The sequence below is a fragment of the Mustela nivalis genome (genome assembly GCF_964662115.1).
Source record: "Mustela nivalis genome assembly, chromosome: 14".
NCBI classification, from domain to species: Eukaryota; Metazoa; Chordata; class Mammalia; order Carnivora; family Mustelidae; genus Mustela; species Mustela nivalis.
This window is the reverse complement of record NC_139033.1, coordinates 74,411,560-74,428,382: the sequence shown is the minus strand read 5'-3', so window position 1 is coordinate 74,428,382 and position 16,823 is coordinate 74,411,560. Positions and strand designations below refer to the sequence as shown.

At 36.1% G+C, this 16,823-nt stretch overlaps 1 protein-coding gene across 6 annotated transcripts in view; it reads right to left on the bottom strand.

The window, feature by feature from the left end:
* Positions 1–16,823, bottom strand: part of ARHGAP28 (Rho GTPase activating protein 28) — a 238,739-nt gene that overhangs the window by 84,873 nt on the left and 137,043 nt on the right. For all 6 annotated transcript variants that reach the window (XM_082697300.1, XM_082697303.1, XM_082697299.1 and 3 more), the window contains exon 2: positions 13,918–14,120. In XM_082697300.1, the coding sequence (XP_082553426.1) occupies positions 13,918–14,086 (169 nt within the window). In that variant the 5' untranslated portion in view covers positions 14,087–14,120. The remainder of the gene's footprint in view (positions 1–13,917; positions 14,121–16,823) is intronic.

Here is a 16,823-nt window from a genome sequence, read left to right as displayed (position 1 = left end):
TTCCTTTTTTTCAGAAGGAAACTAAAAAACCTGAAATTCATCATAATGAGGGTTAGATACTATTGTAAATTAGATGTGCAGAAATAATTTTAAAAATTCAGAATAACAACATCATGTAATGGAAAATTCACTACAAAAACATTCCTGGAAATATACTAAACAGGTATTACCTGAATTAGGTTTATTTAAAGTGCAGATTATACTGATTTATAAACAGCCTGTCAAGTCATCAATCTAAGACTCTTGGGACTCTGCTTACATTATTTCGTCACTGGTATATGAACAAAGCCTCCTAAATGTACTTTACAGGTTCAATTTCTTAGCTAGGCAATCTTTTCTTTGCTCTGTTGTTTCTATTATTCATTTCCTTTATAAGCTATCCCTTTAACAGAAAATGAAAAGGTAAACATAAGCTTACTAGCCTTAATCTAAAATAATAAACTTTTTAAATTAGTGAGCTCTGACTTTGAAATCTTCCTTTACTTAAGCCATAGATAAGATTTTCATTTTTAAGAAAAAATTTACAAAAACATTTAATATTAAAGTTTTAAAAACTGGAATTTTTCCTCCCTCCACCTCTGTAAACAGTAATCAAAGAGTAGAAGGAAGGAGTAATAGGTGTTAAACATATACTAGGGATGAGGATGGTCTAAATCCTTTCACTCAGACTACAGAAATCTGTAGAATATATATTCTCCATAGGAAAGAAATATCTCAAAGTAGAGATAAGTATTATTCCTGTAACACTGCTAAATTATGGAAACTGATACCCTGTATTCATCACTCCAGTTGCCAAATACATAACTTCCACATAGAACACTCCTTTGAATTTCAGCTCCATATATCCAACTACCTACTCATCCAACTATCTACTTGACTCCATCAATCATATATCAAACTCAATGTGTTCAAACCTGAACACATTGACTCCATCAATCATATATCCAACTCAATGTGTTCAAACCTGAACACAAACCTTCATTCCCAACTCTAGGCCTTTTTCAGTATTCTACATTTCAACAAATGAAACCCACCATTCAACTATCCAGTTTGGCAAAGAAACTTAGGAAACATTATTGACATCTTCATCCTTTACATATCAAAACCAATATATCACCAAGACTTTTTGATATTAATTCCTCATTATTTCTCAAAAATCTTCCACTTTATTTATCTCTTCTGCTCTGACTCTCGTCCAAGTTACTATCATGTCTCACCGGAACTGCTGCAAAGCCTCCCTTCTGTTTCTCCCATTCTGGTCTCCCCTTCTAAACCATTCTCCATACTGTAACTAAATTAGACCTGGGTACCTCTGCCTTTTGCTTGGGTCATGATCTCAGGATCCTGGGATGGAGCCCTGCATCAGGTTCTCTGCTCAGCAGGGAGCCTACTTCCTCCTTCCCCTCTGCCTGCCTCTCTGCCTACTTGTGATCTCTCTTGCTCTGTCAAATAAATAAATAAAACCTTTTTTAAAAATCAGACCTTTCCAAATGCAAGTATAAGCCCTTTTCTAAAATAATGCCACAGTTCTTCCTTGCTCTTGGGGTTAAGCATAAAACCCTTACATGGCCCACAAGACCCAAAGCCACTGACTTTCCTTTCCAAGCTTGTACCATGCTCTCTTCATTCTCCCTTCTCTAGCGGTGCTGGCTTACATTTGGTTCCTCAAAAGTTCCATGCTATATTTTGTTACAATGCCTTTGGACATGCCAGTCCTTCTATTTGGTCCCCTAATTACTGGTCATTGAATCTTTCAGATCTCAGTTTATTCATTTCTTCCTCAATGAAGTCTTTTTTTTTTTTCCTGAACCCTTCAGTCAAGGTTAGGTCCTACTTTTACCCATCCGAATCCTGCTGTTTGTGTTTTTCCTTCAAATAATTTTTTCCCCAACATACATCTAGTTATATCATTTCATTAGTTATTTTCTTTCCTCCGAGATTATAAACTCCATTAGAGCAGGAAACATTTCTGTCTTTGTTTATAACTCTGACACCAACATACAATGCCTACACAGATTAGGTACAAATATTTGTGAATTCTCCGTCGAAATATATAATTATTCTAATTCAGAAAATGAATGAAAAACATCAACTTTTGGAAATGAGTGTAGTTATCATACATATCATTCTGTAATGAAAATCCACCAGATCTGTAGGCTTGTTAGAGAAAGATATCAAAAAAAAGGAATAAAATCTTCCAGTAAAGGTAGAGTAGCATGTATAGAAATAACAATTCTGTGTAAAACAATTATGAACTCTGAACTAAGTACATGAAATAATTATTTGAGGGAATGTAGAAGAATCAAGTACAAGCAGGAACTGAAAAATAATTAAATTTTGACACAAAATGTACTGTGAGATTTACATCTACACAACTTTTCAACTGAGCTCATTTTCCAATCACTACACTATACAGAGTATGTAGGACACAAACAGAAAACCATAGTCTTACTAATTTCAAGAGTCACAGGATGGAGTACAGGATCATTAGGATATCTGGAAAGTGAGGGGCATATTCCTGTTAGGAGGGAGCCTCACCAGAGAGAGCTCCAAAATCTGTGCATAAACTCTCATCAAATCCTTGACTAAACATTAAAACAAAAAGGTGTATGTGAAACTCCAGGCATCCCACTGAAAAATAGCAGTCAAAAGGCTAAAATAAATGAGCCAGGCTGCATAGAGCAGAAAAGATGGTGTATAACCAAGTGAACTGTAGAACTGAAATTTACTCCCTTTAGAGAAAGATAGGGGGATACAGTCTCTAAAACATATCATAATGTTATAATATTAAATTATCAAAGAATCCCAAAAAAAGGACTAATTTGGCATGAGAAAAGATCATCATTAGAAAGTACCTCTGATGACTCTGATGCTGGACAAGGACTTTAAGGGAAAGATTCTCATGAGTGAACAGAGAATTTCAGCAAAGAAATGAAAAAAAAAAAAAAAAAAAGAAACTAAAAGAATTAACACATAAATTATAGAACTAAAATTAAAATATATTAAGTAAAAATCTTGCTGGAAGGGCTTAACAGTATATTAAGGACTATAAAAGAAAGGGTTGGTAAACTTGAAGAATACAACAATATAAATTATCCAATCTGAAAGACATAGAAAAGTATTTAAAATATTTAAAACAGAGTCCAAGTTACCTATTGGGAATGTTAAGTTTGACTTTCAGAGAAGAAAGCCATTGTTACAGAAAAAATTATTTGAAGAAAAAATGTCTAAAATTTTCCAAACTTTGTTGAAAACCACCTAGCTTAACTAACACCAAGTAGGTCACATACAAAAGAAACTGCACTTAAGCACCTTAAGGACAACCTGCTGAAAACCAAAGAGAAAGAAAATTTGAAAGCAGTCAAAGACAACAGATTACATCAGGGGAACAACAATATGCATGTGCAGACTCCTTATTAGAAATAGTAGAGGTCAGAACACAGATGACATTTAGAATATCCAAAATGAAAATAAAAACCTGTTAACTGATCATTTTAAGTCTAGCAAAAATACTCTTTAAGAACAAAGGTAAAATAGTTATTATCACATGAATAAAAACTAAGAAGTTTATTGCTGCCAACTTGCTCTGTAGAATATACTACAGGAAGCGCTTCAGGCTAAACAGAAAATATATCAAATGGATACCAGATATATAAAAAAGAAATAGTGAAAAGTTAAAAATGAAGATATTGGTTTCTTTAAAAGATATACAGCTACTTCCTCATTCCCTGAAATTGAGTCTTAAAGCATAAAGATATTACTTAGACACAGTAAGGCAGGTGTTTATGCAGAGAAGCAGGGTGGACTGGGATGTTGGAGACCAAGTGGGATGAGCAGGGCAAGCATGAAAAATAGAGGAAATTGATAATATATGGAGAGATTGATCAAGTAAGTATATATGTTTAAGATAGTGGAAGCCAGTTTTCTCCTAAGAAAGGAGTCACAACAGGATATAAAATCAATGCACAGAAATTGACTGCATTTCTATATACCAACAAAAAGACAGCAGAAAGAGAAGTGAAGGAGTTGATCCCATTTAAAACTGTATCCAAAATCGTAAGATACCTAGGAATAAATCTATCCAAAGAGGCAAAGGCTATGTATTCAGAAAACTATAGAATGAATATTCATGAAAGAAATTGAGAAAAACACAAAGAAATGGAAAAACATTCCATGCTAATGGATTGGAAGAACAAATACTGTTAAAATGTCTATGCTACCTAGAACAATCTACACATTTAATGCAATCCTTATCAAATTACCATCAACTTTTTTCACAAAAATAGCAAAAATAATCCTAAAATTTGTATGGAATCAGAAAAGACCCCAAATAGCCAGGGGAATGTTTAAAAAAAAAAAAAAACCCACAGCTGGTGGCACCACAATGCCAGACTTTAAGTTCTATTACAAAGCTGTAATCATCAAGACAGTATGGTACTGGCACAGAAACACACAGATCAATAGAACAGAATAAAGAGCCCAGAAATGGACCCTCAACTCTATGGTCAACTAATCTTCAACAAAGCAGGAAACAATGTCCAATGGAAAAAAGACAGTCTCTTCAACAAATGGTGTTGGGAAAATTGGACAGCCACATGAAGGAATATGAAACTGGACAATTTCCTTATATCATACACAAAAATAGACTCAAAATGGGTGAAAAACATTTTGTCTTTTATAAATGTGAAACAGGAATCCATCAAAATCCTTGAGGAGAACACAGACAAATAACTCTTTGACCTCAGCCACAGCAGCTTTTTCCTAGACATATTATCAAAGACAAGGGAAGCAAGGGCAAAAATGAACTACTGGGACTTTATCAAGATAAAAAACTTCTGCACAGCAAAAGAAACAGTCAACAAAACCAAAAGACAACCAATAGAATGGGAGAAGATATATGTAAATGATTTATCAGATAAAGGGCTAGTATCCAAGATCTATAAAGAACTTATCAAACTCAACACTCAAAGAACGAATAGTACAATCAAGAAATGGGCAGAAGACATGAACAGACATCTCTCCAAAGAAGATATCCAAATGGCAACAGACACATGAAAAAGTGCTCAACATCACTTGGCATCAGGGAAATACAAATCAAAACCACAATGAGAGCCTCACACCAGTGAGAATGGCTTAAATTAACAAGTCAGGAAACAACAGATGTTGGTGAGGATGCAGAGAAAGGGGACCCCTCCATACACTGTTGGTGGGAATGCAACCTGGTGTAGCCCCTCTGGAAAACAGTATGGAGGTTCCTCAAAACCCATGACTCAGCAATTGCACTACTGGGTATTTACCCCAAAGATATAAATGTAGTGATCTGGAGGGGGACCTATACCCCAATGTTTACAGCAGCAATGCCCACAATAGCCAAAGATGGAAAGAGCCTAGATGTCCATGATGGAATAAATGGATGGATAAAGAAGATGAATGGATAAAGAAGATGCGGCATATGTAAATAATGGAATATCATGCAGCCATTAAAAAAAATGAAATCTTGCCATTTGCAATGACATGGATGGAACTAGAGGGTATTATGCTAACAAAATAAGTCAATTATAGAAAGACGATTATCATATGATCTCACTGATATCTAGAATTTGAGAGACAAGGCAAAGGATCACAGGGGAAGAGAGGAAATAATGAAACAAGATGAAACCAGAGAGGGAGACAAACCATAAGAGACTCTAAAATCTCAGGAAAGAAACTGAAGATTGCTGGAATGGAGGGGAGTAGGAGGGATGGAGTGGCTGGGTGATAGAGACTGCAGAGGGCATGTGGTATAATGAGCACTGTGAATTGTGCAAGACTAATGAATCACAGACCTGTACCCCTGAAATAAATAATACATTATATGTTAATATATTTGAAGAAATAAAAATTTAAAAAAATTTCCTGTGATGATGGAAATGTTCTATGTACATACTACCCATTATGTCACTAGACACATTTGGATACCAACACTTGAAATGTGGCAAGTATGATTAAAAAACTGACTTTTAATTGCATTAATTATAATTAAGATACATTTATATTAAAATAGTGATGTGTTAATGGCTATTATATTTGACAGCACAGATAGAAGCAAGAATAGACCATTAGCAGTTGGGTACACAGAAAGCCTGGATTTTTATTTTTAAATTCCAGTTGTTACTAAAAGAATTCAGGACTCCTCTGGGAAAAGATTGATTCTAGAGCTGGTCAGGGAAAGTATGAGATGAACTTGGAAACTCTTATTGTGACAAAAAGTAAAGAACTGCTTAAAGAAGGAAGAGTCATATCAAAATAACATGAAATCCAGCTTATAGGATTGCTGCTGGTCAAAGACGGGACATTTGGACATCAAAATACATAGTAATCATAAAGAATTATAATCCATTAGATAAAAAATATCAATGAGTGCACTTGAGTATAAATTAATAAATGTATAAATAAATACATAAATTAATAAATGTATAAAAGTATAAATAAACAGAAAGAAAAAGTCAATCAAAGTCAAATTTTACATGTACACAAAGCAGGTTTAAAAGATGTGGCTAGAGCTTCTGGGGCCATTGCCACTCTTATTTTGGCAGTGGCCCACTGTCACTCTTGAATCAAGTGTTCTATACTTATCTACCCAATAAACTCTGTAACTCCAGCTCCCCTCCCCCTCCTAAAAAAGAAAGGAGTCACAAATATGGAAGGGGAAGAGTAGAATTAACCTAGCAGGGGACGCCTGTGTGGCTCAGTTGGTTAAGCGGCTGCCTTCGGCTCAGGTCATGATCCCAGAGTCCTGGGATCGAGTCCCACATCAGGCTCCTTGCTCGGCGGGGAGCCTGCTTCTCCCTCTCCCTCTGCCTCTGCTGCCTCTCGCCCTGCCTGTGCTCACTCTCTCTCTCGCGCTCTCTCTCTGGCAAATAAATAAAATCTTTAATAAAAAAAAAAAAAAAAAAGGGACGCCTGGGTGGCTCAGTTGGTTAAGCAGCTGCCTTCGGCTCAGGTCATGATCCCAGCGTCCTGGGATCGAGTCCCACATCAGGCTCCTTGCTCAGCAGGGAGCCTGCTTCTCCCTCTGCCTCTGCTTGCCATTCTGTCTGCCTGTGCTCGCTCTCTTCCCCTCCCTCTCTCTGATAAATAAATAAAATCTTTAAAAAAAAAAAAAAAAAAAAGAATTAACCTAGCAGTATTAGATTAGAACTGAAGATATAAATATGAACTCATGTATTTTAACATCTTTAGTTTTAGAAATATAGATGTAAATGTTTATGTATGTACATATACATTATATTATATATATAAGCATACACTGTTGTACAAGTACATATGTATACATGTGTGAGTATGCATATGTATATGTATGCATATGTACACCTATATATAGGTACACATATACATATATATATTCCCTAGCTGTTTCCCAGTTCAAATATGGAACACTTTCAACATCAAAATAAATGATAATAAAAGATAACTAACAACCCACTAAATAAACCAGGAGCCTGTTCTGATATAAAGAAATAATTTGTAGCTTGATATAGAATGGGATATTTACAGAGTTTCAAAGAACCTCCCACTAAAATATGTATTGACCACAAAGATGAAAGGAGTACCTTTACATGGAGAAATCTTGTATATCAGCACCTGAAATGATTCAAGTGGACACCATCATTAATGGGAAAATCAAAACCCTGTGAAAGGGTACAGTGAGAAGAACACAGCATCATGACCTGCCAAAGATGCAGAATCTGAATCTGAATCATCAAGAAACATTGAGACAGGGCGCCTGGGTGGCTCAGTGGGTTAAAGCCTCTGCCTTCAGCTCAGGTCATGATCTCAGGGTCCTGGGATCGAGCCCCACATGAGGCTCTCTGCTCAGTGGTGAGCCTACTTCCTCCTCTCTCTCTGCCTGCCTCTATGCCTAGTTGTGATCTCTGTCTGTCTAATAAATAAATACAATCTTAAAAAAAAAAAAAAAAAAGAAACATTGAGACAAATCCCAGCAAAGGAATATTACACATAATAGCCTATAATCTTCAAAAGCGTCAAGGTTATAAAATCAAAGAAAATCTAAGAAACTATTCTATACTGTAAAAAACAAAAGGAACATGACAATTAATTACAAGTGATCCTGAACTAGATTCTTTCATTGTAAAAGATAATATAGAACATTTATATTTATATATATTTATATTTATAATATAGAACAAGTGCAGTCTAAGGACTGGATAACAGCAATGTATCAAAAATAATTTCTTGATTTTAATATATTATCATTACATAAAGGATGGCTACATACACAGAGAGACAAACCACAGGCCAAGCCATCAGAGATGAAGATTTTAATAACTTCCTTTCAGTAACTGATAGAATAACTAGAAAAATGTGTGTGTATACAAATATATATTACAAAAAACTAAAATATATAATATATATGTGATATCAAACACACAACACATATATAAATATGTAAAGACCTAAGGTAACTGGGAATAACAAGGGTTGGCAAGTTACTGACAAATGATCAAATTGTTCCAAATTTTTAAAAGTTATTTAAATTATATTTGTAATTTTTTATGTTTTAAATTATTTCACAATAAAAATAAATAAGTCCATATAAATAATGTTATATTGATGTGATATAACATGTGGAGATGTTATATATTTGACAACAGTATAAAGTACTGTACAGGAAGGGAAATGAAATTATACTGCTGTAAAATCCTCTCATTTTATATGAAGAAGTGCAATATTTACTCCAAGTAGATTATGGTAAATTAGAGGTAAATATTATAATACCTAAGCAGTAACTAAAAACAAACAAACAAACAAAAAACAACAAAGCAGTATAGTTAAGATGCATATCAAGAAACTATAAAAAAACATGAAAAAGAGACAAAGACAGAGTAAAAGGATGGAAAATGATATAACATACACACACACATACACACAGTGACCTTAAGAAAGCCAGAGTGTGGGTCACCTAGGTGGTTCAGTGGGTTAAGCATCTGCCTTCAACTCAGGTCATGATACTGGGTCCTGGGATCCAGCTCTGTGTTGGGTTCCCAGCTCAGCACCCCCTCCACTGTTGCTCTCCCCCTCAAATAAATAAAATGAAGAAGAAGAAGAAGAAGAAGTAGAGGAGGAGGAGGAGGAAGAGGAGGAAGAAGAAGAATTGTTAGACAAAGGGGACTTTAAGACAAGAAGTATTATTAGAAATATATTAGGGGGGGTGAGTTCAAAAGGGCCAAATTAACAAACAGGAATAGTAATCATAAATGTATATGCTACCTAGTAACAGTTTTAAAACATGAGGCAAAAAAATGACAGAATCAGAGGGGAAAATAGACACACAATCCAAGTTGGAGATGTTAAAAACCTTCTCTCAATAACTGATAGAAAAATTAGGCAAAAATTAGTAACAGTGTAATAGACTTGATCAAATGTACCAACCACCTAAACCTAGTGGGCATTTACAGACCACCACACTACGCAACAATGATAGAATATGTTCTTTTTTTTTTTAATTTTTTAATTTTTTTTATTTATTTGTCAGAGAGAGAGCGAGCGAGAGCAAGCACAGGCAGACAGAGTGGCAGGCAGAGTCAGAGGGAGAAGCAGGCTCCCTGCGGAGCAAGGAGCCCGATGTGGGACTCGATCCCATGACGCTGGGATCATGACCTGAGCTGAAGGCAGCTGCCCAACCAACTGAGCGACCCAGGCATCCCTAGAACATGTTCTTTTTAAGTGTACATGGAACTCTGGCCAAGACAGATTATATGCTGAGCCATAAAATAAGTCTAAATAAATGGCAAAAGTTGAAGCTTACAAACTGTTACCTAATCATAACACAATTAATTTAGAAACTCGTAACAAATGATATATCTGCAAAAATATTTATAAATCTTAAAACAAAACATTTAAAACTGAATGATAATGAAAATATAACATATTAGAATTCATGGGATGGAGTAAAGCAGTGCTTCAGGAACTGTTCATATTCCAAAAGATAAAAGGGTAAAGTCAGTGCTCTAGGTTTCCATCTTAAGAAGAAAAAACAAGCAACTTAAACACAAAAATCACAGACAGAAGCAAATGCGGTTTGGCTATGAGCTGTCACTCACTTCTATTCAGCTTGTACTGGAGGCCCTACCAGCACAGTAAGGCAAGATAAAGAAATAAAAGCACAAAAACCAGAATGAAAAAAGCACAATTGCCTCTATTCACAGTGATTTGTTTATGCTGAAAATCCTAAGAAATATAGTAGACAAATACTAGACAATGAATTTAGAAAGGTAATGAAATATGAGACAAAAATCAACTGTATTTCTACATACCAGTTGCTAACAATTGAAAAATGAGAGAACGAGAGTAATAACCAATCAAAAGACTCCACTGAGGATATGAATGCACAAGCCACCAGATCGTGAGAAATATTTGCAGTACATTAACTTGACAAAAGAGTTGTATCCAGAATATATAAAAATTCACACAGGTACACAATTAAAAAAAAAAAAAAAAAAAAGCCAAGGGGCACCTGGGTGGCTCAGTTGGTTAAGTGTATAACTCTTGATTTTGGCTCAGGTCATGATCTCAGGAGCCTGAGATCCAGCCCTGCGACAGGCTCTGTGCTCAGCAGAGAGTCTGCTTGAGATTCTCTCTCTCCCCCTCCCTCGGCCATTCCCCCTAACTCACACTCACTCTCCCTAAAATAAATAAATTTAAAGAATAACATAAAATAAAAATAGTAAAAAGATTTCACAAAGCAATTTATATGAATGGACAGTTAAGCTATAGCCACTATGAAATACCTCCACACATCCACTAGAATCATTCACATTAACAAGTCTAATATCTAATATTGCAAGTATGCAAAAGAATAGATTTGTCTGTCAGATAGTGGTGGAGGGAGTACAAAATGATACAACTGCTCTGGGAAAAAGTTGGCAGTTTCTTCTGTAGTTAAACATATTCTATGAAAAAAATATATATCCAAGAGAAATAAAAACATGTCTCCAGACTTTCACAAAATTATTCACAGCAGCGTTATACATAAGAGCCCAAACTGCAAACAACCTTTAAGTCCATTAACAGTTAAATGGATAAACAAATTGCAGCATATTCGTACTATAGAATGCTGCTGTTATAAGTTGAATTGGGCCCCCCAAGAAGACAGACTGAAGTCTTAACCACCAATACCTATGAATGTAACCTTACCTTGAAACAAGGTTTTAGCAGATGTAATTAAGATATAAACTGAGATGAGGTCATATTGGAGTAGAATGGACTCTTAATCCAACATAAGGGGTGTCTTCATAAAAAGAGAAGGAGAAAGACAAAAATTTAAGGAGCAAGGCTATGGGACTATAGAGGCAGAGAATGTTGTATGTTATCTACAAGTCAAGGAACAGCAAGAATTGTGGAAAACACCAGGAACTGAAGAGAAAGACATGAAACAAATTGTGCCCAACATCTTCGGAGAGATTCCTGACACCTTGACTTCTAATCTTACAACTGTGAGAAAATAAATTTCTGCTATTTTAAGCCACTGGGTTTTGGGCTACTTCATTACAACAGCCGTAGTAAACTAATACAAACTACCCAATAATAAAAGGAGAGGAACTACTGATATACCAGATGAATCTCGAAAATACCAAGTTCAGTGAAAGAAGCTAAACCAAAGCTAATCTATGACACAAGAGCATCAGAACCATGTTTGCTTTTGGCCAGATACAGTAAGTCATGGGAGTGTCAAGATTGGGAAAAAGCAGGAAGATGTTTTCTCAATTGACTAAAATGTCTTCTCTCTTGATTACTGTGACGTTACAAAGTTAGCATTTGTCAAACCTCACTGAGTTGTACATTTAAGTTCTGTGCACATAGTTCAAAAGAAAAAATCTGTAAATAAATATTAAACTCTGGGGCACCTGGGTGGCTCAGTGGGTTAAAGCCTCTGCCTTCAGCTCATGTCATGATCCCAGGGTCCTGGGATGGAGCCCCGCATCAGGCTCCCTGCTCAGTGATCTCTGTCTGTCAAATAAATAAATAAAATCTTTAAAAAAATAGATATTAAACTATAGTTAGTAGCTATGCTTTTTGTAGAAGTTTAGGTTAGCAAATCTGAAAATATTTTGTATACTCTAGGCTTAGGCAAACAATAATAAAAGCCAGGTCTCTCATTATTAGAGGAGACAGTTATAAATACAGGGGAAAAAAGATGCAACAACAAACCTGGTTGTGGTGAATTAGAATAGAAAGTTATCAGTATAAACTCATTTTTTTAAAGATTTTTATTTATTTATTTGACAGAGAGAGATCACAAGTAGGCAGAGAGGCAGGCAGAGAGAGAGAGAGAGGAGGAAGCAGGCTCCCCGCTGAGCAGAGAGCCCGATGTGGGGCTGGATCCCAGGACCCTGAGATCATGACCTGAGCTGAAGGCAGAGGCTTAAATCACTGAGCCACCCAGGCACCCCCAAACTCACGTTTTTTAATATAGTTAGCTAGCAAGTAAGAAAAGGGGATGAAGAATGACAGATATTTTCCTTCACATATCTTTCTATCTTTCTGGATCTGAAAAGGCAAAAAAGTAAGGGTGTAAGTTAAAGGGATAAGAATACACTTCACTAATGGAGATGGTTCCCTTGAATGGATTCTCATTCAATGTGTGGAAGAACTTTTTAGTTCTAATGGTTTGTGGTGTACCTAAATTATTTTTCAGACCTAAGAAGGATAGACTTACAGAAGAAGGAATGAAGAGTGAAAACATTTTTATTTTTAAAGATTTTTATTTATTTGACAGAGAGACAAAGAGAGATCACAAGTAGGCAGAGAGACAGGCAGAGAGAGAAGGGAAGCAGGCTCTCTGCCAAGCAGACAGCCTGATATGGAACTCGATCCCAGAACCCTGAGATCATGACCTGAGCTGAAGGCAGAGGCTTAACCCACTGAGCCACCCAGGTGCCCCAAGACCAAAAACATTTTTAAAGTTTCGATTCCATCTTGGTAGTCGTCTAGCCTAGACAACTGGCTAATCACTGGCTAATGAAAACATTGTTAGGTAGATACTTACTACCAAAGTACCTTCAGTTTTCCTTGGATGTCTTATGTAATTACCTGTTGATAGGCAGCAACTGGAGATGACCTATTTTAATTCAAGGAAAGTAATTTAGCTCCTTCTAAAAAGAGTACATAAACTAGTTTGGTTTTTTTCTTTCCAGTTCTCAATTTTCTGTTTCACTGAAAATTAGTATATTTGACAGGGTTTTTATTTTGAGAAATACAAAGTAGTCTGTTCCCTAAATATATTAACACTATGGGGCACCTGGGTGGCTCAGTGAGTTAAAGCCTCTGCCTTTGACTCAGGTCATGATCCCAGAGTCCTGGGATCGAGCCCCACATCGGGCTCTCTGCTCAGCAGGGAGCTTGCTTCCTCCTCTCTCTCTCTGCCTGCCTCTCTGCCTACTTGTGATCTCTGTCAAATAAATAAAAATCTTTAAAAAAAAATTAATGCTAGTAAATGCCTCAAAATCAATTTTTTTCCTCCAAAATTGTAGGGAATTATTTTCCCTTCTCTTTCTCTCTCTTTCTTTTTTGGAATTAATAGTCAAGTATACAAATGTAAAAGCCATTAAAACCAGAATACTCAGTCTGCTAAATGATGATGAATCAAATCAGTGATCGGCACAGCATCCCTAAGTAGATATGTAAGGAATCAATTTGGATTTTGACAGCCCTCCTTAGATAATGTCACCATGTATAGAAGCCACCATTAGCCAATCCAGTAGATATAAATCAGTGAGAGCTGGGAGCTGATATGACAAATTCTACAGATTTCATTTGTTAAACTACTATTGGAATGATGTCGACCTGCAAACAGAGTAAGAGAGAGCACACAAAGAAAGACAGTAAACATATGGGACAAAAGGTCCTGCACCTTACCATCCACAGGCTTGACTTCGGCTGGTATCTGTTCTTCCTGTCCTCCCATGCTGTTCTCTTTAATGCTTTCTATTTCCCGCAAAAACTCCTCCATGGAGGTGCTGTCTATGGAGGCTTGTGAGTTGGAGCGGCTAAATGCAGGAGAATGTAGGGACTCGTTGGAGAGCATCCTGTTAATTCTTCGGCAGCGAGGAATAGATTTTCTGCAGAAAGAATAATATCTGTTGTTAATAAAAATCAGTCTTTGATGTTATAAATCACAAAATAAAACTTAGGCTTAAAATCAGTGGAGAAATGAAGTTAAGTGTGACAGAGAGGGGTTTGGGAGAATAATCTGCATTCAGTGGTGGCCCTTCTATTTTATTCTCTATAATTCATAATGACTTTGTGGCTATGCAGGAATCCCCATGAAAATACTTTTTATAATTTTCACACACTCATAAAGTATGAAGTTACTTGTATTAGCCAAAACATATAGTTCAAGCCAATATCTCTGATGAACACAGCTACAAAAATCCTCAATTAGCAAACTGAATTCAATAATACATTAAAAGAATCATTCAATATCACTATTCCAAGGATGCAAGAATGGCTCAATATCTGCAAATCAATCAACATGACATATAACAATCACAAAAGAAAGAATATTAACCATACGATCATCTCAAAAGATGCAGAAAAAAACATAAAACAAAATTCAGTATCCATTCATGACAAAACCTCTTAATAAAGTGATTATAGAGGGAACATATCTCAACATAATAAAGGTGATATGTGACAAAGTCACAAGTAACACCATATTCAGTGGTGAAAGACTGAAACTTTTCCTATAAGGAACAAAAATGTCTACTCTCACATTTTTATCCAATACAGCTCTAGAAGTCCTAGTGACAACAATCAGATAAGAAAAAGATGTGAGGCTTCCAAATATGTAAGGAAGAAGTGAAACCATCAGTATTTGCAGATGACATGATACTATATAGAAAACCCTAAAAATGCCACCAATAACTATTAGAATCAATCCATGAATTCAATAAAACCACAAGATACAAAATTAATACACTGAAATTTGTGGAGTTTCCTTTTTTTTTTTTAAAGATTTTATTTATTTATTTGACAGAAATCACAAGTAGACAGAGAGGCAGGCAGAGAGAGAGGGGAAGCAGGCTCCCCGCTGAGCAGAGAGCCCGATGCGGGGCTCGATCCCACAACCCTGGGATCATGACCTGAGCTGAAGGCAGAGGCTTTAACCCACTGAACCACCCAGGCGCCCCAGAGTTTCCTTTTTTTTAAAGATTTTATTTATTTATTTCAGAGAGAGAGAACATGCACACAAGTGGGGAGAGACAGGTCAAGGGAGAGGGAGAAGCAGACTCCATGCTGAACTGGGAGACTGATGTTGGGCTTGATCCCAGAACCTGAGATCATGACCTGAACTGAAGACAGATGTTTAACTGAGCCACTAAGGTGCCCTGTAGTGCTTCTATACACTAATAATGAATTAGCAGAGAGAGAAATTAAGAAAATAATCCTATTTACAACATCATCAAAAAGAATAAAAGACCTAGTAATAAATTTAACAAAGGAAGTGAAAGACCTATACTTTGAAAACCATAAGACACTGGTGAGAGAAGTTGAAGACAACTCAAGTAAATGGTAATACACATCATGCTCATGGACTGGAAGAATTTGTATTGTTAAAATGTCCATACGCCCCAAGCAATATACAGACTCAATGCAATCCCTATCAAAATAATAATAGTATTTTTCACAAAACTAAAACAAATAATCCTAAGATTTTTATGGAACTACAAAAGAATTTGAAGAGACAGAGCAATCTTGAGAAAGATAAGTTGTAGGTATCACAATCACAGATTTTAAACTATATTACAAAGCTACAGTAATTAAAACAGTATAATACTGTCACAAGGCACATAGATCTATGGAACAGACTAGAGAACCCAGAAATAAGCCCACACTTATACAGTCAATTAATCTATAACAAAGGAGTTAATATACAATGGGGAAAAGGCAGTCTCTTCATTAAATGGTGTTGAGAAAACTAGACAGGTACATGCAAAAGAATAAAAGTGAATCACTCTGGGACACTTGGGTGGCTCAGTTGGTTAAGTGCCTGCCTTCAGCTCAGGTCATAATCCTGGCATCCTGAGATCGAGTCCCACATCGGGCTCCCTGCTCAGGGGCAGCCTGCTTCTCCCTCTGCCTCTGCTGCTTGTGGTCTCTCTCTCTCTCTATCTCAAATAAATAAATAAAATTGTAAACTTCCCCCAAAAAGTGAACCACCTTCCTATACCAAGATACAAAAATAAATTTAAAATGGATTAAAGACATAAATGTAAGACCTGATACCATAAAACTCCTAAAAGAAAACATGGGCAGTATTCTCTTGGACATCAGTCTAAGTAGTATTTTTGGGGATGTGGTTCCTCAGGCAAGGGCAACAAAAACAAAAATAAACAACTGGCAATCCATCAGGCTAAAGAACTCTGGACAGTGGAGGAAGGAAGGAAACAACACAACAAATAGGAAACTTATTGACTGTGGAAAGATATTTATAAATGGTACATCTGGTAAGGAGTGTATGGTGCACACTGGAAGGGTGATTTATGCAAGCATGACCCAAATGTCCCTGTTAATCATTATCTTGAGATCTTGTCCTCCTTCTATATTCCCATCAAACAGAATGAGTAGAATAGATTGTTCAGTTTTCAAGGTTAGGGGCTCCAGGGGTGTCAACCCAGAGCAACACTCTTATAGCTACAGATAGTTGCAGGCTAATAGCTATACTATAAAAGATTACAACACGTAGATTCCAGAAGTGGATGCTTTGTCCAGTTGGCTGTTTGTAGACATACTCTATGTAAGTTCTCCCAATAAATCTATGT